This window comes from Camellia sinensis, chromosome 6, assembly GCF_055761805.1.
Source record: "Camellia sinensis isolate YWXY chromosome 6, ASM5576180v1, whole genome shotgun sequence".
In the NCBI taxonomy this organism is placed as follows: Eukaryota; Viridiplantae; Streptophyta; class Magnoliopsida; order Ericales; family Theaceae; genus Camellia; species Camellia sinensis.
Window position 1 is genome coordinate 199,410,650 of NC_138966.1, and position 27,992 is coordinate 199,438,641.

The 27,992-nt window shown below is 32.4% G+C and overlaps 1 protein-coding gene across 3 annotated transcripts; it reads left to right on the forward strand.

Moving 5' to 3' along the window:
- Nucleotides 1–21,753: 21,753 nt before the first annotated feature.
- LOC114317217 (Pectin lyase-like superfamily protein) lies at nucleotides 21,754–26,758 on the forward strand. Of its 3 annotated transcripts, none has more exons than XM_028263919.2 (7): nucleotides 21,754–21,979; nucleotides 22,143–22,217; nucleotides 23,669–23,986; nucleotides 24,729–24,849; nucleotides 24,953–25,127; nucleotides 25,224–25,294; nucleotides 25,713–26,758. In XM_028263919.2, the coding sequence occupies exons 2-7, from the start codon at nucleotides 22,182–22,184 to the stop codon at nucleotides 26,384–26,386; spliced, it is 1,395 nt and encodes a 464-aa protein (XP_028119720.2). In that variant the 5' UTR covers nucleotides 21,754–21,979; nucleotides 22,143–22,181; the 3' UTR covers nucleotides 26,387–26,758. The 3 variants fall into 3 exon arrangements, with proteins under 3 accessions (XP_028119720.2, XP_028119721.2, XP_028119719.2); XM_028263920.2 differs by having other exon boundaries at nucleotides 21,769–21,937; XM_028263918.2 differs by lacking the exon at nucleotides 21,754–21,979 and having other exon boundaries at nucleotides 22,019–22,217.
- The last annotated feature ends 1,234 nt before the right edge of the window (nucleotides 26,759–27,992 follow it).

The window sequence follows — 27,992 nt, forward strand, 5'->3', positions numbered from 1 at the left end:
ATCATTATAATGCCAAGCTATACCACCATCTGATAATGCAACATAATCATAAGCAAGCTCAGAAATAAGACCATTATATAGAAAAATTGAAACTATTTTACTAAATTTTCTCCCAAAACAAACCTGTTTAGAGATATTCTATACCGTTGAAAACCTCTCGACTAGAAGAATCTCTTGACATTCTCAAAATTCAGTTTTTTGTTTTTTTTTTTTAGAATTTAATTAATCAAATTAAATTGAAATTGTTACCACACTTTCAAAACAACATATGGAATAAATTCGAAATCAAACTGAACTATAAAGTGAATAATTCAATTCACTAAAATTACGAAGGTCCAACATTATTCTTTGTTCCACGCAAAGGTAATCCTGTTCAAATAAAAAATTAGTAGTCCAATTTACTAATTCCAATTTATTTTATTTGTTCGTATTATATATCCTCCTTTCTCGCTTAAGTAAACCTGTAAAGAAATTAAGCTACAAAAGAAAACAAATAACAAACAAATCAAATCACATAGTAAGAATCTTATATAATAAAATTCTTATTTTTATAAACTCCTACCAACTTAAACACTAACAATCAAATAACTCATGCAATAACAACTAATTAATATAAAATAAATTGCATGAATAAATTATTAGAAATAAACAACTCAAAACAATCTAATTACTCTAGGTAATTAAATTAATTTTAATTCCAAGAGTTACTAGAATAAATTAAAATAAAAACTAAATTGTTTTTAAAACTATTTATAAAAAATCTATTTTAAGATTTTTGGTATTTTTCCATAATAATACAAGAAAAATATATAAAATAAATTAAATAGAAATGACAAAACAATTTTTTTATTAAAGGATGAAATGCAAAATGAATGACACAACTAAATACAAAAATAAATTAGATTATATTACTAAAAGAACAAATTATTAATATGGATAACTAAATATTAGAACTTGTCGAGATAAACTAAATTCTGAAAAATTAAAGAACAAATAATAAGAAAAGAAGCAAATCAAAGCCTGTATGATATCACAGTTTCCTTAAAACAGATTCACCGCCTCCCGATAGATGCTGCTGATATGCTGGCGTATATCTCCCAATATACGGCAGTTAAAATCAACTAATACAGAAGCACCTTCCAAAAGCTTCGGCGAACTTGACAATGAATGCACTCTCTCTAACAAGAACCAAAGAAGAGGCTAACAAAAGAAGGTAGGAAAATTTTTCTTTGGTGTAAAAAATCATCTCCAACTTTTTATCTCAAAACACCATTCCATTTTCTTTCACAAAATCTCTTTAAAAACAACTTACTATGTTGGAGAAGAAAGGCCTCTATTTATATTAGTAGGGGAGAGCCTTATCCATAAAGACTAACATTAATGTGATCATCAAATGTCATCAACTCTAGCCATTAGGGCTAGAGTTACAAAGGTTCATAACTCCAAAACCATTATATAAATCATAATGTGTGTATAATGTATAAGTTTTGATAATTAAACTAGATGGGTTGCAAAATGGACACGGGATGTTGGGTCACAGCCCGATCCAAGCCCAATCTCAAACACATGCAAAACCTAAGCCCAGCACAGCTTAGCCCAAAGCTCAAGACTAGGTCTAGGTCCAAGTCCAAGTCCAAGTCCAAGTCTAAAACCAAACCTAGCACATGCACAAGTACAAGTCTAGGCCCAATTCAAACCAAGACTAAGTCCAAATCTAAACCCAACTTTATTGATGCCCACTTTATGAGATAATTCTCATTCACAACTCAATGGTTTCGGTTCATTATTTTTGTATTGCAATCTTCTCACTTAAAAGAATACAAAATCACTCAGACCCACCTCAACCGGCGGTTGGGTCCCACTTTAGTTTCGATTTAAAGTTGTCAAAAACCTATTATTTTCCAACAACTTTTAATTCAACAATTGGAGTTTAAAAATAAAATAAAATATAGCGTTTTTGGTTTTGACCCGACCTTTGTTATATTCCGAGCTCGGGTTTTGTGGTTTGATATTGTTATCCATGTCTTGTTTTTCCCTCATTTGTCTTTGAGTTTAAGTATTGGAATGTCTTGGGTATGTTCGGAGCAAGTTAGTTGCTAGTTGTTCAAGTTGTTGTTGTCTAGAATTTACTTCTTCGCTCGAGCGAGCCTTGTGAAATTTGTTTCTTCACTCGAGCAAGGTTTCTTGCGCTCGAGTGCGTTTTAAGAGTTCCCAGTATTTTTCCCCAGACCTGCAAAATTTCTGGAAAGGTAATGTTCTTCGCTCGAGCGAGGGTTCTTGTGCTCGAGCAACAGTGTGAGTCTGTAAAACTTCTGTAGGTGTGCAATCTGTGCTTGTGCGACGCTTCTTGCGCTCAAGCGAGGTTTCTTGTTTTGTCTGGTCACTCGAGCGACAACTCCTTCGCTCGAGCGAGGGTCGCGTATATCAATTCGTAGTAGAGTAGTTTTATATCATTTTTTGATTTCCTTTCTTCTCAAAACCCTAATTCGGCACACTCTCTCTCTAAAATATTTTCTCTTTCTACAAATATACCTAGATTTAGGGATCTCTCAACCCTAATCCCTTTGTTAAAAAAGTGGAGCATCCCGTGGGCTTCCTATTGATCCGAATAAAAATGAGTTTAGGCATCTTTGAAGTTCCTCCTCATTTCTTTTGGGCTTCTACTCTTAAGGTAGAGATATTCTACACCCTAATATGGTTTTTAACCTAGATATTTGTTGCTATGTATAAATAGTGGGATTTGGGTAAAGTTAGGGTTTTGATTCAAATTGAAAGAGGGGTTTCTATATTGGGTTCTACAAATAAGTATAGTGTGACAACCCTCACCTCTAATTAGTGCTAATCTGTGATTAAGCATGATAAGTGATTGATCTGACTGAAATTCTGAATTGATTGCATGAGTATGTTGTTTGATCGCATTTCTATCTGTTTGATTACTTAATTGATCTGTTCATGTTTTAAGTTTTGAATTACAAATTGAAGGCCTTATCGGCGGCCGAATCTGAAATTGGTTAGTGTTATATGTTAATTAGAATTTATCTGATTTTATGGTAGATTTAATTGAAATTTGATTTGGTATGATTAAATTAGATTAAATAGAGTTAAATCGCATTAGTTCAAGCTATTTACGAAATTGCCACTTAGTGGACAATCCTAGGCCATTGTTTACCCCTCATGTTATGTATTTGAGGCATCATTCCTTCAACCATTTCCTTAGACAAACCGTATGAGAGAGGAGAGTGAGAGAAAGAACTTGAGTTCATCAAATTTAGCTTGGGAACTAGAAGAAATTGAAGAGAGATTGCATATTTGAGCTTGTATACCTTGAATTCAAGACCTAAGGTAGAGATTTCACCTTCTCCATTGCGAATTTGAGTTGTATCTTGCAAGGTTCATGGTAATTTAGAGTTTAAAGTCAAGGATTAATTTAAAGAGTTGAATTATGAGCTAATTCATGCATGCATGTTCATATTCTTGCATTTTGAGGTTGTTTTGCATGAATTCCTTGCATGCATGTGTATATTTTGAATGTAGTCTATGAATTCACCATGTTCTTAAACTTAATCTTGCATTTGGCCAAGTTTTAGAGCACTTGATTCATAAGAGTTCTTGCATGTTATTGTTTTACATAGTTCATGAGAGTTTCTTTGAAATTGTGTTCAATTGACTCACCCTTGAACTTTGATTTTATAAATTAATCTTCAAAACATGTTATATTATAGGTTTAAAGTGTTTTTCCAGAAAATGGGCCCAAGAGGTTGAGTTTTGAGGTGTTGAATGCTTGGTTTGAGCTTTGAAGGCAAATCTGAAAATTCTAGAATTTGGCTTCCTCGCTCGAGCGACCATCGTTTGTTCAAAGCTCCGCTCGAGCGAAGAAATGATGGCTCGAGCGTAAATTACAAGCTCTCAGGTTTTTGGTGCACGCAGACGCACGCTCGAGCGAGGGAGCCTACGCTCGAGCGAGGATTGTGTCTCACGCTCGAGCGAGCGTCAAGCGAAAATTTTCAACATCCAGCACTTTTTGCATTTTTACAGACCGCTCGAGCGAGGAAGTCCACACTCGAGCGACCCCACTGTTTTGACAATCTCGCTCGAGCGAAGAAAACCACGCTTGAGCGAGACCCCTATTTTCTGAAAATTTTGAAAAGTGTTTTAAAGTACATCTTTGTATCCTCATTTCATCATAGGCATTCCTAGGCCTAGTTTAAGGCATCTTAATGAGGGTGTTGATGTAGGACCACACCAAGTCAAGTTATGGGGCTAGTTTGTCTATCCCAAGTGTGTAACTTAGTGTGTGTTCATTCTGTAACTGTGTAGGGTTGGCATCCGAGGACGCTCATTAGCTGCTTATAGCCCAGTGCTCTGTGAATAACAATGTTGTAAAGATATGTTCAATTATGAATATTTTCTGAATGATCAACTGTTCTGTTTACTGAAACGTTATTGTTTAATGAATGAATATTTGTTCTATTTGTAAACTGTATTCGTGGCATCTATAGCAATTTACTATTACTGCTACTATTATAGAGATCTCTGTCGGTTCCCATGTTTGGAACCATTACTGTTTACTGTTATGATAACCATTAACTGACTGTTCGGTCTGTTAAGACCTACTGTACTGTTTTGCTGTTGGATGTATCACATATAACTGCTATGGTTTCTAAATGACTGATATGACTATTTAATTACTAAAAGGACATTCATTCTTAAACTCTTTACACAGTTGTTATTCACTGGGCTTTAGCTCACTGTTTATATTTATATGTAGGTGTTCAGGCACCGGATCAATGCTAGGAGCGTCTGGTTAACTCCCTTTTTGTCAAGTCAACCATTGTGCCTCACCTCGAGGTCCCAAGTGCTGCCAAGTCAAGGCTGTTTTGGGGTGTTTTAGATTTCCCCTTTGCCTCTGTTCTGTAATAAATGTTAAGACTTGCACTGTACTGTTATGGTAGGGATTTGGTCTCTAACTTGAATGTTTGTATATATGACATATGTATATACTGTTTTGGTTTTGAATGTGGATATGTTCAGGAAAGTCTTTTTGCATTCAGAATGTCACAGCTCATTGGACACCTATTATTTACTGTTTTGGCTTCCGCCTGCCCCTGTTCTTTGTATTACTGTCTTGACTGTTAAGTAGGCCTTCGGTAATCACGGATTACTGGCCAGTTACGGTGCTAAACCCATAGGGACGGGTTTGGGTCGTGATATATAGGGCCTTGAATATTGTAACAAACCTCATACTGTTTTCCGATTAATGACTGATTAACTGCTAATTACTGTTAACCGAGACTGATTATGACTGATGATTGAACTGAATAAACTACGGAACTGACTGACTAAAAACTGGAACTGAATTGACTGAGTATGTGTGTTAATCTGTATTCTATCTGTTTGATTGTTTACTTGATCTGTTGACGTTTTATGTTTAAACTGTTAATTGAAGGCCTTATCGGCGGCCGAACCGGGAATTGATTAATGTGTTATGACCCTCATAATTAATGTGATTTTATGGTGTAATTATCTGAAAACCGATTAGGTATGATTAGATTATATTAAAATGAGTTAAATTGCAATGGTTGTCGTAATTACCATTTTGCCACACCTAGTGGCCACTATCTCAATATAACATGTGAGCCTTGTATACACTTGAAACAAACATTTCCTCAGCCTTGTTTGAGCTCTTGCCGACCTTAGAGAGAGTGGAAGGGAGAGTAGTGAATTCAACATAGAGATTTGGCTTGAATCTTGAGGAATTGAAAGCTTAAGTGCATAATTGAACCTCTAGACTCGCATTCAAGGAACCTAGGTATGAATTTCATCTTGTTGATTTGTCTTTAAGTTGATTCATGCATGGTTCATGTCTAATTGTAGAGCTAAGTCATGGATTGGTTCATTAATGGTGAATTGAAGCTCAATTCATGCATGCATGTTTGAATTGTTGAGTTGTAAGTTGATTTCATGGTGCATGCATGTCCATAATTTTGTAATGGTCCATGATTTCATCATGTTTTGGAAACAATTGGCTCCTTAGAGCATCAAATTGAAGCTTCAAAATGATTTGAATTCATGCGTGGTTGCATGTTCTCCATGTTCATGAAAATGGTTTGAAATTTGGGTTTGAATTAAACACCCTTGGGCTTTGATTTCTCAAAATTGAGCTTTGAACCATGTTATTCTATGTGTTAACAAATGTTTTCTGGAAATTCAACCCAAGAGGTCGAGTTTTGAGTTGTTAAAACTTGGTTTTTGGCTTGGAGGTGCAATCTGGGTTTTCCAGATTTTGCACTTCCGCTCAAGCGGGGAAAGTGGAGCTCGAGCGTGGAATCCGAGCATCCAGCATTTCTCTGCATTGTTTTACAGTTCGCTCGAGCGAAGGATTGGGCGCTCGAGCGGAGTCTTGCGTCTCAAGCTCGAGCGGGCGTCGAGCGGAGATTTCACCCATCCAGTACTTTTACAGTACGCTCGAACGGGGAAGTTGACGCTCGAGCGTGTACCTTTGTTGCACGTCCGCTCGAGCGGGGAAACCTGCGCTCGAGCGGGACTCTGTTTTTCTGAAAATTCTGAAAATGCTTTTAAAAGTGCATCTTTGCATCCTCATTTCATTCTAGGCATTCCTAGGCCTAGTTTAAGACATCTTATCGAGGATATAGATGTAGAACACACCGAGTCAAATTAGGAGTTAAGTTATTATCTTTCCCAGCTATGTAGCTTAGTGTGTTTAATCTGTTAACTGTGTAGGATTGGCGAATGGGGAGACACGCTCTAGCATACTGTAGCCCAAACTCTGTGAGTAACAATTGTATAAAGATATGTTCAACTGAGAATGTTTTCTGACTGTTTAATGAAACTGTTTTCTGAAGTAATTATTGTTAATTGTTTGAATGTATGTCCTATATTCTGAAATGTATTGTGGCATCCTTAGCAACTGTTGTATACTGTTACTGCTACTGTTACAGAGATCTCTGTCGGTTCCCTTGTGGAACCACCACTGTTTACTGATTGATGGCCATCATTACTGTTCGGTCTTTAAGACCTACTATTTACTGCTATGCTAATGGATGTACCACATATGACTGAATAACTGTTCTGACTGAAAGACTGAAGTATTGTTTAATGAACTGCTTTCATTACTGTGATGACATTTCATTCTTAACCTCTTTGCGCATTATGTTATTCACTGGGCTTTAGCTCACTGTTTATATATATATGTAGGTGCTCAGCCACCAGATCGGAGCTAGGAGCGTGGGTTAGACTCCAGTTTTGTCAAGCCAGCCTATGTGCCTCACAGCGAGGTTCCGAGCCTATCATGTTAAGGCTTAGGGGTGTTTTAGAATCCCTCCCCCCCTCTGTATTGTCTTACTGTTTGGATTACTGTATAGACTATCAGCTACTAACTGTACTGTTATCAAGGGATTAGGTCCCTGTACTGTGTGACAATAAATTTTGTATAGATTGTACTGTTTGTATGTATGAATGCATGAAAAATCTTTTTGGCATACAGACTGTCACAGCTCAATGGACATTATTTATTTACTGTACTGGCTTCCGCCAGGCCCTGTACTCTGTATTACTGTGTTACTGTTCTGCAGGCCTTCGGTAATCTCGGATTACTGGCCGGTTACGGTGCTAAACCCATAGGGCCGGGTTTGGGTCGTGACAAATATGAAGCCTCTTGTGTTAAAATGGTGAAATTTGACCTTGGGTTTGATATTTGAGAAAGGAAAAAATTTGCCCTAATTTGGATTGGATAATCATTTTGTATAAATAATGAAAGTGATATGGGAAATGTGGAATTGGGAGGAGAGATGAATGAATGGTGTAGGTGGAATTGTTAAATCACTCACCTATGAAAATTTGATAAATTATCTATTATATGGATTATATAACTGTTTAGAAATATCTATCTTGGGCTATCGGTGGAGGATAGCTATGATTGTTGTAGAAATTACATGAGAATTAGGTGAATTGAAACTAATCATATAAATTATGTCATTGAATATAACGGTTTGATTAAACCATTGGATATGTGTTATGGATAGTCATTGTACATGACAATGCCTTTAAATACATTGTATGTGTATCATTGTTTGGAAGGAGATAGGGGATGTACTCCATTGTTTGAGAGGAGATAGGAGATAAACTCCATTTAAAATTAAGTTGGCTGGAGTGTCTAGGGTGAAAGTCCCGAAACCTTATATTTATGGGTGTCGATTCTCTCGGATGTGAATTCCGTAAAATGGCAGAAATTGAAGTATTTGAATAACGGTTGTTGTTGAATTGTGAACCAATGAGTTGTAGCCTCATTTGGGGTTGTTTAGATAACAAGGAACTATATTCATGAATTGATTTGAAATGAATGAATGGATGGAAATGGAATGGGATATAAATATCAATATTGAATGATCATGGAAAGAATGTGAGTTGGTTATGTATATTGAACATTCATCTGACACTCATATCTTAGTTAAACTTCATATATTATGTTAGTATATCTCCACTAGGTTTTAGCGCACCCTACTTGGGAAACCATTTTCAGGTGCTGGTGATATGCTTCCGTCAAGGACATTGCTTGGGAGGACTCAAGAGCTGAAGGCTCTATTTTGTATTTATTTTTTTTTAAATGTTTATTCAAGCCGAGAGCTTTACATGTATAGAGCTTATGACTCTCTTTTGCTGTAACGAAGTGATAACTTGGAAAAATGTATGCCCGTAGGACATTTATTTTGGTTGTTATTAACTAGTATTACATGTTGTAGATTCATAATGAACGTTTATGAATGTATAATGCATGTAATTCATTTTGTAATACGAACTCTCATATATAAAAGTGTATCAATTATGTTATATTCATTTCTATTATGAGTTGAGTTATTTGTATTATTTTGAGGGCGTTACATAAAATGATACTAATTAAAATACCGTCTATTTTATTTTATTTTTTAAATTGCATAACCTAAAATAACAATTTTGCTCCGACTTTAGGGGTTGTTTGGTGTATCCTAAATAAGTGCACTTTTTGTCTTTTTGGACTAAAAAGTTGAAAAAAATATGGATGTTTGGGTTAACTTTTTGACTTTTTATGAAAAAACGTGTGTTAAAAAATTGTATAAATAAGTGTGTAGGAAAAGATAGGGTAGGAGGCCGTACGGATTGGCAGAGGCGCCGGTTGGGTGAGTAGATGAGGAAATATTGTCTCCTTCTCGGGCTTTGATTGGATGGTATTGTTTGGCCCGTGGGGGCCCACCACGGGTCTCGTTTTTCTAATCGAAACCGTTCATGTGTAGAATTCGTCGAGTACTATATGCTTGTAAAAAATCACGTTGATTGCATATCGATAGCTATCTGATCATGTTATTTTTTTTGTTAACTGTTAATTGTTAACTGTAACAAAACTGATTTGATCATGTAGTTAGCGATATCCGATAGACGTGATTTTTTACAGGCATATAATACTAGACGATTTTTACATATTGACGGTTCAGATTATCAAAACGGGACCCATGCTGAGCGCCCACGGGCCCAACTTTACTATTAAAATTTAGTGAATATTCTACTATAATTTTTTTTTTCTCTATCGCTAACTGAACTCATCACGTCATACCATCATTTGGGTCAACTTTTTGATTTGTATATTAATTTTTTTTTTTTTTTGTGAATAGTGATAACTTTTTAACTTTTTGTGTAACTTTTTCTGAAGTTGCCAAACTAGCCTATGGGGTTGTTTGGGGTGTCCTAATTAAGTGCACTTTTTGACTTTTTAGAATAAAAAGTTGAGAAAAAAAATCAGTTTGTTTGGTTCCAGTTTTCAGAAAACAGTTTTCAAAAAATTCTATTTTTCATTTTTCGTATTTTAATGTTTTCAATGAATTTTTTTAATATTTTAAGTAATTTTTTTTAATTTTTAGACATACCTAACATAAATATACCTAAAAAGTAAAAAAATTGTGAAAAAAACCTTTTAAAAATTCACTAAATTCTAAAAATACGAAAAAGAAAATACGAGAATTCAGTATATTTTTTGTATTTTTATGTATTTATTAATTTTTTAAAATATTTTTTCACAATTTTTGTACTTTTTAGATACATCTAAGTAAGGTGCATCTAAAAAAGTTAAAAAAAATTTTAAAATTTTTAAAATATTCACTAAAAACAAAAAAACATGAAAACCAAAAAACTCAGTTTTCAAAAAACTGAATTCAGAAAACTGAAACCAAACACACTGAATATGATTATTTGGGATAACTTTTTCTCTTTTTATGAAAAAATATGTATTAAAATATTGTATAAAATGAAAGAATTACATTTTTACCCCTACACGGCAAAATCATCGGTGACAGGCGGCAGAGGGAAGTACAGCTGGGTTGAAATGGTGCATGAGGCCTCACGGGTATTGTTCGGCCATAGGGCCCACCAAGAGTCCCGTTTTGATAATCTGAACCATTGAATGTGTAGAACTCGTTGAGTACTAAATGCCTATGAAAAATCATTTTAACCGGATATCGGTAATTATGTGATCAAAACAGTTTTGTATGAAATTAATGGATGGTGAAAAATAAACGGCTGAAAAAAAATCTAATTCGATCACATAGCTATCCATATCCGATCAACGTGATTTTTTACATGCATATAGTACTCGATGAGTTCTACACATTGAACGGCTTGGATTATAAAAAACGGACCCGTGGTGGCCCCCACGGGCCCAACATTGCCCTCCAACTTAATAAATATATACATCTAATTTTATTTTTTTTTTGGTTCGTTTGAATAGACCATTAAGGACTGAACCATCAATCAATACCAACGCTGTCCAGTCATTGTTTGTATTAAAATATTGTAAAAATTAATTTTTTTATATTTTTAATTTGTGAATAGTGATAACTTTTTAACTTTTTTAGTAACTTTTTAATTTTTTGAATTTTTCCTGATATGCCAAATCAGGCCTAAATTAAGATGGTTGGACATCTTGATTTTAAATAAGTCACTACGGACACTCGCATAAAATGAATTCCCATTTGCATCTATAATTTTGAACGCCTTGATATGTAAGGCCCTAAGAATGTGATATACGTGTCTGTAATTGATCATTGTAAATTTTAATTTATTTCTTTTTTGGTGTGTCTGTATGGCATTTTCAATTGCCTTATTGGTCATTGATTTTAACCAAAGTGTCTTCATTTACACGAGAAAACAACTTTATGAAAGTAAATGTTGAATACTTGAAGACCAAATCCACATCTGATACAGGTGGAATTTCTTCCTAAACAGTATATTCAATAACTGCTGGAATAAGCCCCAAAAATTGAGCTTTTCTTGTCTCTATCTGCATGAAATCTTGGTCTTTGAAGCTGCATCTGCAGGTGTTTACAGCTACATATACATATATATATATATATATATATTACTCATAGTGTAAACAGACTAGCCAAAGCCAGAGCCACAGGTTAGGTTTGGTGGGCTTTGCTTTGTCTTTATCTTGGTGTTGTGTAGGTGGGTGGTCCTCAAGGTTGGCACAGTTAGTGGTCTCCTCCTGTCATACATACCATGTGGTTCTTGGACAGAAGTACACATATTTCTCTTTCCAACTACAAAAATACTCTCTCTAATTGCTGGAATGATCTTTCGGATTTTTATTCATGATTTTAAATAATGATATCGATACGTGATGATACGATTAAATATCAGTCTCAATTCAAACTCATCTCAATTCTAATCCAAATTTTATTTGGACTGAGTCAGCGGGAACTTTGGACCGATCGGGCCACAGGTTTTTAGCTAAATGATAACTCTTAACTTCGACTAGACATTGCCTTGTCCATGAAATAAGATATTGTCAATCTTTTCGATGAATAATTGAGGGCATATACAAGTTTACCAAGGTACAGATGAATCAATTTATTGGTTTAAAAATAAATAATGTTTTTTTTTTTTTTTATCATATTTATAACTTCTCAACTTTACAAGAATCTTTTGGTTTATGGGGGGGGTGTTATTACCTTGACAGTGATGGTAGGAGAAAAAAATTATAAATTTAATTGTTAATCTTTATAAAATTTCTCATTAATTTATAATTATTTTTTTAATACCGCACTGATATGATATATTTCCCCATAATTGGTCCCATTTTATCTGATGGTTGAAAGTTTACTGTTCTATTTTTTTGAGAAAATCCAATGAATTGAACAAGCGATCCTATTTAAGTTTCCAGCACAAGCTATTTTGTCAAGAATAGTTTTTTCTTTTTTCTTTTGTCAAGAAAAGTTACACAAATATAACCCATATACATGTATATTTTATGGGCTATTGTGAATCCAATTAAAAGATTTTTTTGTTTATATAATAGAATCACATTCCCCATCAAACTTACCCCTTAAAAAATTCAGTTCGAGTCACGATGTTCAAGATAAAAAATTATACCTACCCCTTAAAATTTCAAGTTTTCCTATCTCCGTCTATATATATTTCCCCATGTTTCTCTCTCTCTCTATTTTTTTTTTTTTTTTTTTTGAGAGATTTGTTCAAAATTTAATCATAATAAAATTTTAATGCATTAAGGACAAGTATGAAATTTTTTTTTTTTAATCTAACAAATATCACTATTATCAAAATATTAAACTCTAAAATGATACAACTTTTGATGTAGATATCATTTTTAATAATATTAATATTTTTAGAATTCTCTAATCAATATCTATCAAATAAGATTCATATTGAATACAAATTTCCTTTTAAAAAAAAAATATTACCGTTTAAATTGATATAAACATTTTATTCTGTTTGACAGTAACATATTATTCTATTTGACAATTACTCTATTTGATAGTAACATGTTACTCTGTTTGACAGTAACATGTTACTTTGGCAATATTGTCTAATAAAGAGAAAAAATATATTTTACTTTATCCTTACTCAATTATATATTTTTTCCCTAAAAAATCTCTTAAAAAAGTAAATTAGAATGCCATTTTCACCTAATAGAGTCCGATTGAGGAGTTTTAAATCTCTTAAAATATTAATAAATCATGTATGATGTGGTCAAGCATATATGGAGTCGCAAGTTGTTTCATCTATTTATTTATGGGGTAATTATGTTTTTTACTTTTATAATTTGATAGAAATTTTAGTTTGGTCTCTAAAATTTTAAATTAAATAATTTAATCTCAATACTTTAAGTTCAGTTTCAAATTTGGTCATTTTGTTTAAATTTTTATTAATTTTTTTACGTGTATAGACAAGTGTTTTAAAATTATTAATTTTAACCTCTTATTTTAATGAAAGGAACAAATATAAATTAGATTTGAAGTACGTAGATCAAACTGTTCAATTCAAAATAACAAGGATCAAAGTAAAATTAAAGTCGAAATACATGGATTAAAAATGTAATTAATCCTTATTTATTTAAGATCTATAGATATATTACTTTTTTTGAAAAAGAAGTTGGTTCTCCTTAAAAAAAAAAAAAAAAAAAAAAAAGAAACAAAACAAAACAAAACAAACAAACTACGAAGATATTAATGTTTTTTCTTGCAGATAACAAACAGAAATTAGAATTGAAGTACATAGATCAAATTGTTCAATTCAAAATAATAAGGATCAAAGTAAAATTAAAGTCAAAATACATGAATTAAAAATGTAATTAATCCTTATTTATTTAAGATCTATAGATATATTACTTTTTTAAAAAATTAGGTTGGTTCTCCTTAAAAAAAAAACAAAAACAAACAAACAACAGAGATATTAATGTTTTTCTTGCAAATAAGAATTTCATGAAATTAATTTGTATGGAATAAAATTATTCATACAAAAATCTAGTTTAAATTCAATTTCATTTTTTGTAATTTTAAAAAATTAAACCACATTTTTTATTTATATTTATTTACCGAAAAATGCATCAAACCTCCACTGGGACCCCTAGTGGGGTCTGATTGGCCAAAAAAAAAATATATTTTTTTTTTTCAAGTCTTGCACAGCTTCCACGTGGGGCTGGAGGTGCTGGGGTCCTAGCACGGCTGTTATTTATCAGAGTCTCTCTAACATATAAAATTATTTAAATGAGAAATGACTTGATGTGTGATTTATTTATTTGGAGACTATGGGTGCAACTTTTGTGAGCGTAACCCGAGTAACTCAACCCTAATTCAAATTTTTGTTAGGATTTGAGAAAAATATTTTGAATTTGGTATAGGTTTAGATAAAAAATTTGAAAGCCTAAATTAAATTTGGACAAACTTGGCTAAAGACACACAATCATTCGAGCAACTTGAAACTTGAATTATATAAATATATATATATATATATAAATTATTAATCATTGGATGATATTAAAATAATCTAAATTATTATATCATATTAAATATATATAATAAATACAAGTAATGCAACACAAAAATTTATATTTTTATTTGCACTCATAAATTTTAAAAATCACTGTAGTGGAACATTGGTTCTTCAATCCTTATCTATTTCATAATATATAAATTATTTGGTTTGATGTTAGAGTCTAATTTTGACAAATTTATTTATTTATTTGCACCAAAAAAAAAAACCTATAAATTTTGTGAAATTTGAATTTAACTCGAATTAAATTTAGACAAACAATCCCAAATTACAATTCCAACTTAAACAAGATTGAAGTATTCTTACTAGTTCTACATCAAAGAGAGTGAAACACCCACATTAATTAATGGATTCTCTCACCATTTCTCACTTAAGAGGAATAAAAATTATGATGTTACATTTATATAATTTTCTCTCTATAACGTAGAAGGGTGAGATTAGTTAGAAGGTTTTAAGACTTTGTTTGGGATGTGGGTTAATTTTTTGATTTTTTAGTTATTTTATATTGGAGTTAAAATACTTATTGAGAGCATTCGCATCAGCTGAGGTAAAATAACAAAAAGTTAAAATATAACTAGTAAATCATAAAATTCTTCCTCCATCAGCCTCAACAAATTTTTTCTAAATTAATTTTTTGTTAAATTTGCTACAGTACCTCAACAACTTGTTGAGCCATTATTCATTAGTTACATGATTTTTTATTATATTTTCTGAAGCAAAACTGGGCCAAAATCTTTAAATCGGTCGTCCACCCGAATGTCCTCCCGGATATCCTACCAGATGTCCCTTGAGTGCCTGTGGCAAAAGAAGAAAAATGCCAAAAATTAGCCAACTAGTCGACCGGTCAATGGCAATTTTTTTTTTGATTGCATTTTTTAAAAGTTGTTTGACTGACATCTCATCAATTTAATAAAAAAATAAAGAATAACAAATACAATAAGAAATTAATATTTTAATAAAATTGAGTTAGAATAGAGTTTGATATAATGAGTACTAAAAATGTGACTAGCTAAAATAAAAAAAATAGATTTTGGGTAATAATTTGACTCAAAACTTGTTGAGACTGATGCAGATGTTCTTAGGATAGACTTTTTGACTATTTTGACTTTTGTAAAATAAAAAAATAAAATAATTATAATTTGAATATAATAATTTTAACTTAGAATTAAAAAATACAGTTTATCTTTTTATGACTATTTTAATTCCAACCTACCCCAACTAAACTTTCCGAACTAGTGATAAGAGAAAATAAAAATCAGTAATGATAGAGACCTCCACAATACAAAACTCTCACAACTCTCAAAATGATCTGAACCATTCATGTTACTATCAGACACAAGTATTAAAAAAATTTAAATACATTAATAATCAATATATCTATGGAGATCGTGAAAGTTCTTTTTTTTTATAGGTCTCAAATATTTTTCAAGAAAAATATAGAAGGGTGAGTTATTGGCCCCGTTTGGTAGAGCTGTGAGAAAGTGATTATAACTTATAGTTTAACAGTTTATAGGTTATAACTGTAAATATAAGCTAATTTTTTACTTATAAATTAAGCTCATCCTCCTCACTTAAAGAATAAGTTGATTTTTTACTTATAAAAAGTTATAAACTATATTATTAAACTAAACCAAATATATCAAAATAATTTAAATTAAATCAAAAATTAAAATAAATTAAAAATAAACCTTACCAAACAAGATCATTAATTACTTTTTTTTCTTGCCATGTTGTTTGGGAGAGTTTATGGAAAATAATAATGTGCGCAGAAAATATTATTCTAAAAAACGGGGCAGGTAGGACCATAGGATAGGAGCATGGATGACGGGGTGACAAACAAACAAACAAAACCGCGGACGGACTTGTTTCTCTCTCTTCTCTCGACTGATTGAGGCCAGCCTGGCGCATTCCATATGATTGCATGTGGGCCCCCACACCCCTCCTATCCGTCCTGTCATCCCACATGCAGACTTCCCCCCACCACATGCAAATCCCATCCTGCCCAACCCATTATTTATTTATTTATTTTAACGAAAATTAAACATATATATATAAATAAAATAACAATGTTATACCTACCGAATTTTAACTTATTCGATAATTAAAATTTATGTATGCCGATTATTTAGCCTCCGTTTGAGAAGTGGATTGGCTTTTTAGCTTTTTGACTTTTTTGGTTATTTTAGCCTAGGCTAAAAAGCTTGGTTTGGGAAGGGCTTTTTGACTTTTTGACTTTTTTGACTTTTTTTGTGAGAGAAGAATGTAATGATTATAGGTTGGATGTGATGTTTTGTTTGTTATGGCTAAAATAGCCTATTTTGTTTTTTGTGGCTAAAATAGCCAAAAAAACCTGAAAAAGCCCTTGCCAAACACAGGTTTAGTCGATCATCTAATAACATAGGTGACAGTCACAGTTAGTAAATGTGACAGTCGCAATAAGTAATAGGGATTTTTTTTTAAGGTCTATAGTATTATGGTTTTATAGTATAAAGTACATTCAATATTTTTATGATGTCTAAAGTTCCTTAACATCAATCCAGAGAAAATTCGATCTAGAGAATTTCTCTGGGGTTAAAACTAGAGAAATTTTTTGATTTTTGAACTGAATTTTTTCTGGGTTGAAATCAAAAAAATTCTCTGGTTTTTGAACTGAAAGGGCTTCTAATTAATGCTTACACGAAGATGGAAATCAAACAGATACATATATATAGTTTCTAGAGAATTTGAGAGGCTGCGGACATGGCTAGTTTGGCTCTCAGATCTTTTCTCAATATCTTTCCAGAATGAGACTTTGGAATGGCATGAACAAAGTACACCTTGTGCAGTTTCTTGTAAAACACCACCTGTTTGTAAAATTCACCGCCAAAAATAAGAAACCCATTTGGTGAATTAATTGGTTTGGTTTTCACGTTTAGAATCATTAATCTCATCACTCACAATAATAGATACATAAACATAGACATACCTGCTTTGCTATGAATTCTTTAACAGCATCTTCTGTAAGTTCTAACCCATTTGACCGAACCACAAATGCTACAGGAACTTCACCGGCAACATCATCTTTTTGCCTGATTAATTTGCATTAATTAAATTAGGCTCGTAGTTAATTTCCAGCTCGGATATTGGGTTTTTAATTAAGTTGGTGAACATTGTTCTGACTTGTATACAGCTCTTCTCTCCAGAGAAAATTGAAATTTCTCTAAGTACCAAAGAAATCCAGAGAAAATTGTGGAGAAGAAATTTGTATGGCTATCTAGGAAATTTCTCTGACTTCGCAAATTTCTCTGGCTCTGTTAACTACAATTAAACCCATGTCTAACAAACCTACAAACCCACAAATTTCTTTGGTCCAAAACCAGAGAAATTTTCTCCAAACCAGACAAATCAGAGAAATTCTCTGGATTGAAACCATAGAAATTCTTTCTATTTATAGTAAAGTTGTATTTTTATGAACAGAACTTGGTGATTGTACATTGATCCAGGAAATTTCTCTGACTTCATAAATTTCTTTGGCTCTATTATAAATAATTTCTCTGACTTACTGAAGGAATTTCAAGTCGTACAAACCCATTGTAATGCTGCAGTTTCAAAGATGGAACTTACTGAGGGACAGACTGTAGCAGGATTGGGCAACTTTTGAGTTTCGGAGTACCCTCTTGGGCCATGGTGTCAGAACAACAGAAACTGCAATGGAGACAAAAATTCTTTGATGCTTAGGCACCTTGCAAGTTGCAAGTGGAACAAGTTAACGACTTACAAAACGTCACCACACCCATTCCTCCATAAACTCATCTTTGTCTCTATTGCACCATCAGGTAAGATAGGCCCAATACCACCAGGATGGCCATTATCAAACTCAAAAAAAGGCTGAACTCGAGCCATATTTCGACGAAATATATCATTTTTCTTGTCAGAATAGCTTCTTAGATGATGTACAAGCCAGTTTGGTTGCAAAGCATCACTAACTGCAATGAAAACAGAAAATTCTGAATAATCCACCATCCCTTCAAATGGGAGCTCGATGTTGTCGCTGATAATAACAGGTATATAGAGGTTTTGAATGGCATCGAAAAGTCGGCACGAAGTGGGGGTGTCTCTAGCTGGATGCAAGCAGAATTCTGAGTCAGTAACTCTCGCGACCCTAGTTGCCATGGCTCGGCGGCGTCGGAGATGAAGACCGAGAGAGGATAAAGGAGCAGAGAGAGAGTTGTCGACGAAGAGATTAGAGATGGTTTCTTCGTCGATTGAGTTTGTGAATTTGGAGTTGAGTTTGAATGGTTTTGAGGTCCAGAGAGAGATTGAGAGGTTGTAATCTGCGAGAATTGAGAATGAGATAGAGAGAGAATAGAGGGAGATAATCAACGGGGGCTGAATTTCTCTGTGATAGATGGAAGGGACTTTAGACATCAAAAAATAACATTGTGGATGTCTTCTGTTACTAAAATTGGGAGAGGGACCTTAGGCTAATTTTTCCTAAATAATAATTACTGTGTTTGGTTTGAGTTTCCTAAATTAAGTTTTTTGAAAATTGACTTTTTTGGTTTTTGTGTTTTTTTGTTTTTAGTGAATATTTTTAAAATTTTAAACATTTTTTTTACTTTTTAGATGCACCTTACTTAGATGTATCTAAAAAGTAAAAAAATTGTGAAAAAATATTTTAAAAAATTAATAAATACATAAAAATACAAAAAATGTACTAAATTCTTGTATTTTTTTTTTATATTTTTGGTATTTAGTGAATTTTTAAAAGATTTTTTTTATAATTTTTTTACTTTTTAGGTGTATTTATGTTAGGTGTGTCTAAAAAGTAAAAAAATTGCTTAAAATATTAAAAAAATTCAGTAAAAACAAAAAAACACGGAAAATAAGAAAGTATAATTTTCTAAAAACTGTTTTGGAAAACTGGAAACCAAGCAAAGTGATATCGGTTGTCAGAGTGGTCATCCGACACGATCAGTCGAATAGTCGACCGATATGTATAAATTCACTCAATTTAAGAAAAACTCAATTAAAATATTTTTTAAAGTAGGATCAAAATAATTTTTAAATAAATATATATTTTTTTATTTTAACTCAATTAAATAAGATCAAACTAGATTAAACGAAAGAGTATCAACGTTTACCCCATTGATAATACCATTTTATGTGAAAAATAATTATATAATTAGATTATATTTATTTTGAAAATAAATGTTGCGGTGTTTGGGAAGTTTGTTTTTTGGTTTTTTTTTTTGTTTTTTTCACTAAAAGACAAATTGGTTACAAAAAAAAAAAAAAAAAAATCCAAACAAAGTATTGCATCAAACCCATTATCATTTCACTTTTTATCTCACAAACATTACATCTAATCATTAAAAAACCCAATTATCTTTGCAAATACAAATTTTTTTTGCTCCAATAATATTCTACAACTAAAAAAATTACAAAAAAACTCACTTCCCAAACACCTACATAATAAGAAAATGAGACTGCTAATGTTTAATTATTTTGAATTTTTGTAAATTATATATGATACGGATCATTAAAATAGATCATAGAGTGAGCTCACCACACCTAATAATACTTCTACTATTATAGGATCCAATTGAAGGCAAAGGACTCCTTTGATAATATTAAAATAATAATAATTTATTAATATATTACCTTATTCAAATCATATCATTTCTATATTTTTTATACATTTTTTTTATAATAAATAAAAAAATTATTTTATAAATCATACCCAAAATAAGCTAGATAAACCTTAAATTTATATAGCATTATTATTGAAAAAAATAGTAATAAAATAAATGACTACCTAAATCGTATTATTGTGAAGATATGATTAACACTCTTATGATGTGATGCTTTATTTTGGTGTAGCTTGTGATAATGTTTATAATTTTTTTTTTAATTTCAAAATTTTGTATCAAGTATTTGATGTGATTTTTACTTATAGTTTATAAAAAAAATTAAACAAGTTGATTATTAAGAACTAATTTTAACTTGTGATTTTTAGTTTTTAACTTATAAAAAGTTACATAAAACAAACTCTGTTTCGAAATTTGAATATTATAATTTTAAGTGAATCTTTTTTTTTTTTTAAAGATTTACACTATCGAATCCAAAATAAAATAAAGTAAAGGGGAAATTACAAAAAACATAAAATAAATAAATTCAGAATTTGACCTTATAATAAAATTAAATTTAACAATTTTAATTTTATCAATTTAAATCATAATTTTTTGTTTTGTTTCAATCTAAATCATATGCCTATTCTTCTTACCTTAAGTAAAATTGAAAAAAAAATATATTTTAGTTATTAAACTAAATATAAGTGTACATAAAATATCTAAAATATATATATATTTTTTAATTTTACCATATGATTTAGATTGAAAATAAAAAAATAAAAATTAGAATTTAAATTGATAAAATTAAAAATTCATAATTTATTTCATTATAAAGGTTAAATTTCAATTTTTTTATTTGGGTCTGACTTCTCTTCGGTCCAAGATCCAATTGGAGGGTACTGTTAGATTCGTGAGGCTCCACCACGGGTCCCGTTTCGATAATTTGAAGCGTTCAATGTGTAAAACTCGTCGAGTACTATACATTTACAAAAAATCATATTGATCGGATATCGATAGCTATCTCATCTAATCAGTTTTTTGTCAACTGTTTATTTTTTCACCGTCTATTTTTATTTATACAAAACTGATTTAATCACATAGTTATCGATATCTGATCAATATAATTTTTTATACGTATATAATACTTGATGAGTTTTACATATTGTACTATTCGAATTATTGAAATAAAATGTGTAATGAGCCATTCTGAGCTCAACGCTCTAGTTCCAAAGTGAGTGCCTTTTTATATAATTTTCCCCTAAATAAAACATAAAACCAGAATTGTTGTGAAAGGATGTAATTTTATCATTATTTCCTTTCTCTCACTTAATCATCTATAAGTCAAGTTTGGCAAGTCTAGAATAAGTCAAAAAGTTATTCAAAAAGTTAAAAAGTTAACACTATTCATCAAAAGTCAATAATTACGGCTGCACAACTCCCAATTCTAATTTTCTCTTATAAACTAATTTTTACAATTTTTTTTTACATATTTTTCCATAAAAAGTTAAAAAGTTAACCTAAACATCTATATTTTCTTCCTCAATTTTTTAGTTCAAAAAGACAAAAAATACACTTATTTAGGACATCTCAAACAACCCCATAGTTAAATCTTCCAACAACATTAGACTTTTTAACATTGAGGTCAAATTATTCAATATTTTTAGAATATTACGTGATTATATTTTAAGTTAATTATTAATTATTTAATTTTATATTATTTTTTATTTTCAATATAAATTATAAATCCTTACCATTTTCATAAATTAAAATCTTATAAAATACCACATATTCATATTATCAAAGTATTGAGTAATCACACATCAACACTAGTGTCACTTTGTTTTCAGCTTCTCTCTCCAGAGCAACACTGCTACTCTCTCTCTCTCTCTCTCTCTCTCTAGAACTCAAATGGGTCCGTTACAGTCTCAAAACAATATTGTCGGCCACAGACGTTATGTTGATGACATCTAATTACTGATTTGCGTTTAGTAATCATATATTTTATTACCTTTGTTCTATTTCAATTTTGGGTAATCATATATCTTTTTTTCACTATTACCATGTATAATAAAGTTTGTTGTCATTATATACTAAAGACTTATGTTTTTGTGTGTATATCGTAATACCCAGAAAGCTACTCTGTTTTTTATTCTTTTCTTTTTTTTTCTTTTTCTTTTTTTTCCTCTGATGCAGTTGTTGTTTGGGCATCAGAGTCTGTTGTTTTCTCTTCGGATGCTGATTCACACTCCCAGACTCATGAAGATGCTAGTAAGTACGTTTCTTTTTTTATTTTGATTTCCTGTTTCCTTTCTATTTTTCTCTTTTGCTTTTGTTTAATCCAGAAATTTGATGTTAGGGTTTTGTATTCCATGTGTATATATGTAATTGACATTAAAAGTGCAATCTTTTGAGGTCTATGGTCGATTACCTTTGTGGGTTTTTGTAAAATCACGATTGAAGGGGACAGTTTTGACTTACTAGGATTATCATTTTGGATTTCGTGATTTGATTGAATTTCATGTTCTTATCACATTTTCATCCTAAATTATGGATCTTATCTTTTCTGTTGTGATTTTTCTGATTTTGGGTTCTTCTCGTTATCAAGGGGTACTTTCCCAGATATTTTTTATTTTTTATTTCCAGTCAGTAGTCAGTGGCTACTTGAGATCAACTGCAGCATTTTTTTTTTCTTGCTTTTTGAAATAATGAAATTTGAACATACTTCAACTGCAGGTTAGTCTGATTGTGTGTTTGAACAGTTCAGTTGTTTCCTCATCATTTTTCGTGTTTTTAGTTCCTGCCATTTTTTTCGTTTTATTTTGGTTGTGAAAATCATCTGTTTAGAAAATGTTCTTCATAATGTCAAGCTGTTCTTCATTTTCATTAGCACCGTCTCATCACACTGTAGAAATTGACTAGAAGCCCTTTAATTATCTGCCGTTGTTCATTGTGATATGAATTCCTTCCATTAATGCCTTATGTTTTTTTTTCCCCTATCACTGTTTCTAACAATTTGGTAATGTGCAGATGCTATTTCCTATTTCTAAAAGATTAGAGATGCACTCATTTGCTGTTAATATTGTGTATATGTGTGTGCATATTCATGTGCATTTATTTTTGTATGTTCTTATTTTTTTTTGGTTGTTCTGCTCATTTCTATTTATTGTTATATCCATTTACTTATTATGAGTTTAGTTGGCTCTCAGGGTCTTTCGATTTTATTTTTCCCAAGTAATTTCCGGAAATCGAAGTTGATGTTTAGTAGTCCATTATTGGGTTTGTATTAATACAATGTAGGTATTAATACAAATTACAATGTAGGCTTGTATGGCTTTGTCCATTTTCTTTCCTTTATGTTTATTCCTTTTTGTTTTTGTTTGTCTTGAATTCTTCTTTCTATTTATTTCTTTCATTTTCTTTTCTTATTCACCTATGTGCATGTGCATGTGCACACATGCACATGCACATGAGCGTGTCAGCGATTGTCTTATTCTGGCATTAAATTGTTGTGTTTGGTGTTTCTATGATTCTAGCATTTAATCATCTGTCCTATGTAGTGTGATGATTCCGTTGAAATGAACTGTTGTCCCTGTTTTTTCCAGTCACCGTTTCCGTTGATTTTGAGTCCGTTTCCATTGAATTTGTGACCCTCATTAATGAACTGATACGTGTCCAAACTTGTCTAACTTGTTTTTCGTTTCTTTTCCTTGTCCATTCAGGTCCCATTGCTTGTGCTTCTCCAGTTGAGCGGCGCTATTGAAATCAATGATAAAGGGAGAGAGGGACTGTGTGATTATAAACCAACATTACAGCCCAGACCGCATAGCGTATCCATCCGAGAGTTTGGTGCTGTCGGGGACGGGGAAACATTGAACACCATTGCCTTCCAGAATGCAATTTTCTATCTCAAATCCTTCGCTGATAAGGGCGGTGCTCAGCTGTATGTGCCGCCAGGAAGGTGGCTTACTGGAAGTTTCAATCTTACCAGCCATCTCACACTCTTCTTGGCAAGGGGTGCCGTCATTCTTGGATCGAAGGTCCTGTTCTATTCTTTTTATTTCTTCCCCCATGTTCTAGTTGTTTTCTTCTTAATTTTGCATCATTAAAGAAAATAAAATGACTCAACTCTACCAATAGTGTTTGGTGCCAGCTTTTAAGTTGTTTAGTGGGGGGCTTTTTAAAGGTTTTATTTTATTTTTTATTTTTTTGTTGTCGTCGTCGTTGTCATAAAAACCAAAAAGCCTAAAAAGGCAGGCTTAAAATATGGTACAAAACACCCGCCTGTTTGGTATTGAGCTGCTTATGACACTTTTTTTTTTTGGTGTTGGGAACTTGTGTCAAAACGTTTGGCACACCTTTTGCTTACAACTTTTGAAGTAAAAAGAACTTAAATAAGTTGAAGAATTGATTATCGGGAAGCTAGGGGAGGGATCGTTATGACTTTTGATAGAGCAAAATGTCAAAAAAGAATTCATTTGGCTGACCCATTTTGATTGGGACACAAGGCTTAGTTTAGTTTAGTTTTTTCGATTATCTACTTTCAGCTTACAAAAATGGCACCAAACAGGCCCCCCCGCTTCTCCCAACTACTTGGGGTTAGCTACATGAATCTTGTTTTGCCATTATGCTCGATCAAGGGCCAAGTTGAACCACAAATTAATCGACGTCCTTTAATATCTCGACCATTGTCGATTTCAGTGCCCTCGTCTCATTGCATCACTTTATGCTGGAGACATTTTTGTGAACCTTCAGTTTTTCCCATTTTCATTGCTTGATCAGGATGCATCTCATTGGGAGGTCGAGGAACCCCTACCGTCATATGGTCGAGGGCTTGAGCTTCCTGGAGGGAGGTACAGAAGCCTGATAAGTGGATATATGTTGCATGATGTAGTAATAACAGGTAGTATTCTTAGCTTATGCTGTCATAACCATCCACTCAATGCTTTGTTTGGTCGTCTAGTTTCGTATATCTCATTTGATCATTCTTACAAACACTGCACTAGGTGATAATGGAACGATTGATGGGCAAGGCTCGGTTTGGTGGGATTGGTTCACCTCCCATTCATTAAACTATAGTCGGCCTCATCTTGTTGAGCTTGTTGGTTCCAAGGATATTGTAGTGTCAAACCTAACTTTCCTCAATGCTCCTGCATTTAATGTTCATCCAGTTTATTGCTCGTAAGTTGATTCGTCTGATTTTTTTTTTTTCCAATTTTAATTAATAAATTAATGAGCATTTGGAGTTGACTTCATTATAAACCGGATTCTATGCAGAAATGTGCAAGTTCAGAACGTCTCAGTCCATGCTCCACCAGAATCACCTTACGTTGTTGGCATAGTACCAGGTGCGTATGTTGATCCACACATTCACTTCGTACTTTTCAATTCATCTCGTTGAGTGATTGTATGTGTGAATTCATTTATCTAGCATATGCGTATTTGTATTCCGGTGCTTTAGTTCAGAACTATATGTCTTACTCTTTTCATTTATTAAATGTTGGTTGTTTCAAATATATTCACCATATATGTTTATGCTAATACGAATCTGATAATTCGTTTTAACTTTGGATTATACTTCAGCTTCTGCCCTTTTTTGTGGTGCTCAGGTTGCTGCATGGAGATGCCCAAGATTGGTTTTTGTTTTTGTTTTTGTTTTTTTTGCTTTTGTTTTTGTTTAGATTTATATATACAAAATGGGCTATTCGGACAAGTTCGGAAATTTTCTACTTCATATGACAGAAATATGTTCTTTGACTCTTTCAGATTCTTCTGATCAAATATGCATAGAGAATTGCAGCATTTGCACCGGTTATGACGCCATTGCACTCAAGAGTGGCTGGGATGAATATGGGATTGCCTATGGCAGACCTACAACAAGTGTACACATCAAACAAGTCTACCTTCAAGCATCTTCCGGCTCTGCTCTAGCTTTTGGCAGTGAAATGTCTGGTGGCATTTCCAATGTCCTTGTGCAGCACCTCCACGTATACAATTCATTTTACGGCATTGAGTTCCGAACGACTAGAGGTAGAGGTGGTTACATCAAAGACATCATTATATCAGATGTCAAGATGCAAAATGTCCACACGGCATTTGGTGCTACGGGTCAAAGCGGGTCCCATCCGGACGATGATTTCGATCCCAACGCACTCCCGGTTTTGAATCAGATCACCTTGGAGAATGTGATTGGCACAAACATCACTCTTGCCGGAAACTTCACCGGAATTCAAGAATCCCCTTTCACTTCTATATGTCTATCCAATATTACCTTATATGTTGCTTCTTGCTCTTCTAGTTCTTGGGTATGTTCAAATGTTTTGGGATCGTCTCAGTTTGTCTTCCCGGAACCATGTCCCGACCTCAATAGCTCGTTCTCGAATTCTTCTTTGGCTTGCTTCTCTCTCCTGAATTCTGAGGGTCGGGCTGCAGCTTTATGATACCATTTCGTTTCCCCAAATACCGAAAATCAAATCTTTTGGATCCGCAATATGAGGGAGAAAAGTCTGAAGTCGTTTACCATTACAATCTCCAATTAGGACAGATTCTTTCCAATAAGAGACACAATGTCTAGAATACATGTTTATTTCACCTACCCATCTGCATTCTTGCGTGTTATTACCATTTGCATATTGTGTACAGCTTCATTTCTTCATTCATGTACAAGGAATTTTTGGTAGTGTTTGTTTGTTTGTTTTTTTTTCTTTCTTTCTTCTGAATTTGGTGCATTATATTTCATTGTAAACCTTAGAGGGAGTGACATGTCGGTTATTAAACTAGTTTTAGAGTCTAATTAAATTTGGTTTTCATTCTCTGTGTGTGTCTGTTTTCTTTTGTCAGTGTTGAATGGTGATGCTATATGAAATGAAACATGAATGCATGTTTGAAACTAATTTTTTTTTCTCTCTTCGGTTGTTTTTTCTTCAAAGCATCTAAAGCATTTAAAGCAAGTTGATTTTAGAACATCTGTGGCTTAGAGCATCTCCAACGATAGTAGGCATTTTACCTATCTAAATATTACTATAAAGTATATATTTTATTTTGCCTATCAACTGTTTTATGTTTTTACTCCAACCATGCTCTTTATTTTAGCTATTTATCCAAATACTATTAATTTTATAGAATGCTACATCAACAACAAAGATGGAGGGAAATGATCTTAATGATTGAATACATTTTGTCTAGCGTTGAAGGCTAGCTACATGTAGCTAGTAAATATGAGTTGAGTCAAAATGCCTAATCATATGCCTAGTGCATTGGAATTGAAAAAAGTGAATCACACTAGGCATTTTAACTAACAAGTATTATATGCCTAGTGCATTGGAGATGCTCTTATACGTGTAACTATATAGAGCAATGGATTGCTTTCCGTTTTGATGGTTCAAGTAGCAGATTTGCACTTTTCTTAGAACAAAACACCAGTGTTGATTGAAAATCAATTTCAAGAATCCATTTTTATATTGTTTGGCACAACAAATGATTATACCGTTTAGAATGGCAACAATGATTCATCCCACTAAAAGCATCATCACTAATAGCACTAATGCATTAAAAAAGTAAAAAAAAAAAAAAAATATAATTCCAAGATCAAAACATCACATCATTAATGTCGGGACCCACTGCCACCTAATTAGTGGGAGCACTAATTAGTGCTCCCAAGCATTTTTCTTAGAATGGTATGAAGAATGTTTTGGTTTAAAATAAAAAAATTAGTACAAAAGGCGGTTATCATATATAAGAAGCATGTATACAAAATTTATTTCAAACACATGCATATGAGCATACTTTGAAAAGTGAATCCGGGGCCGGTCCTGAATCTTTAGATACCCAATTATCAAGTTAGAGCTTTTTCTAAATAAATATTCATACCCTCCAAGGAAAAGAAAAAAAAAAAAAAAATTTGTGAATGAAATGAGAATTAACAAATTTTGTTTATTTATTTACTTGTAAATTTTGCTAATGTATGCTTTTAGATAACATGGTACGAAACTTATAGAAATTATACATTTTACAATTTTGCAGTCCCTATTTTATATAATTTTTAGG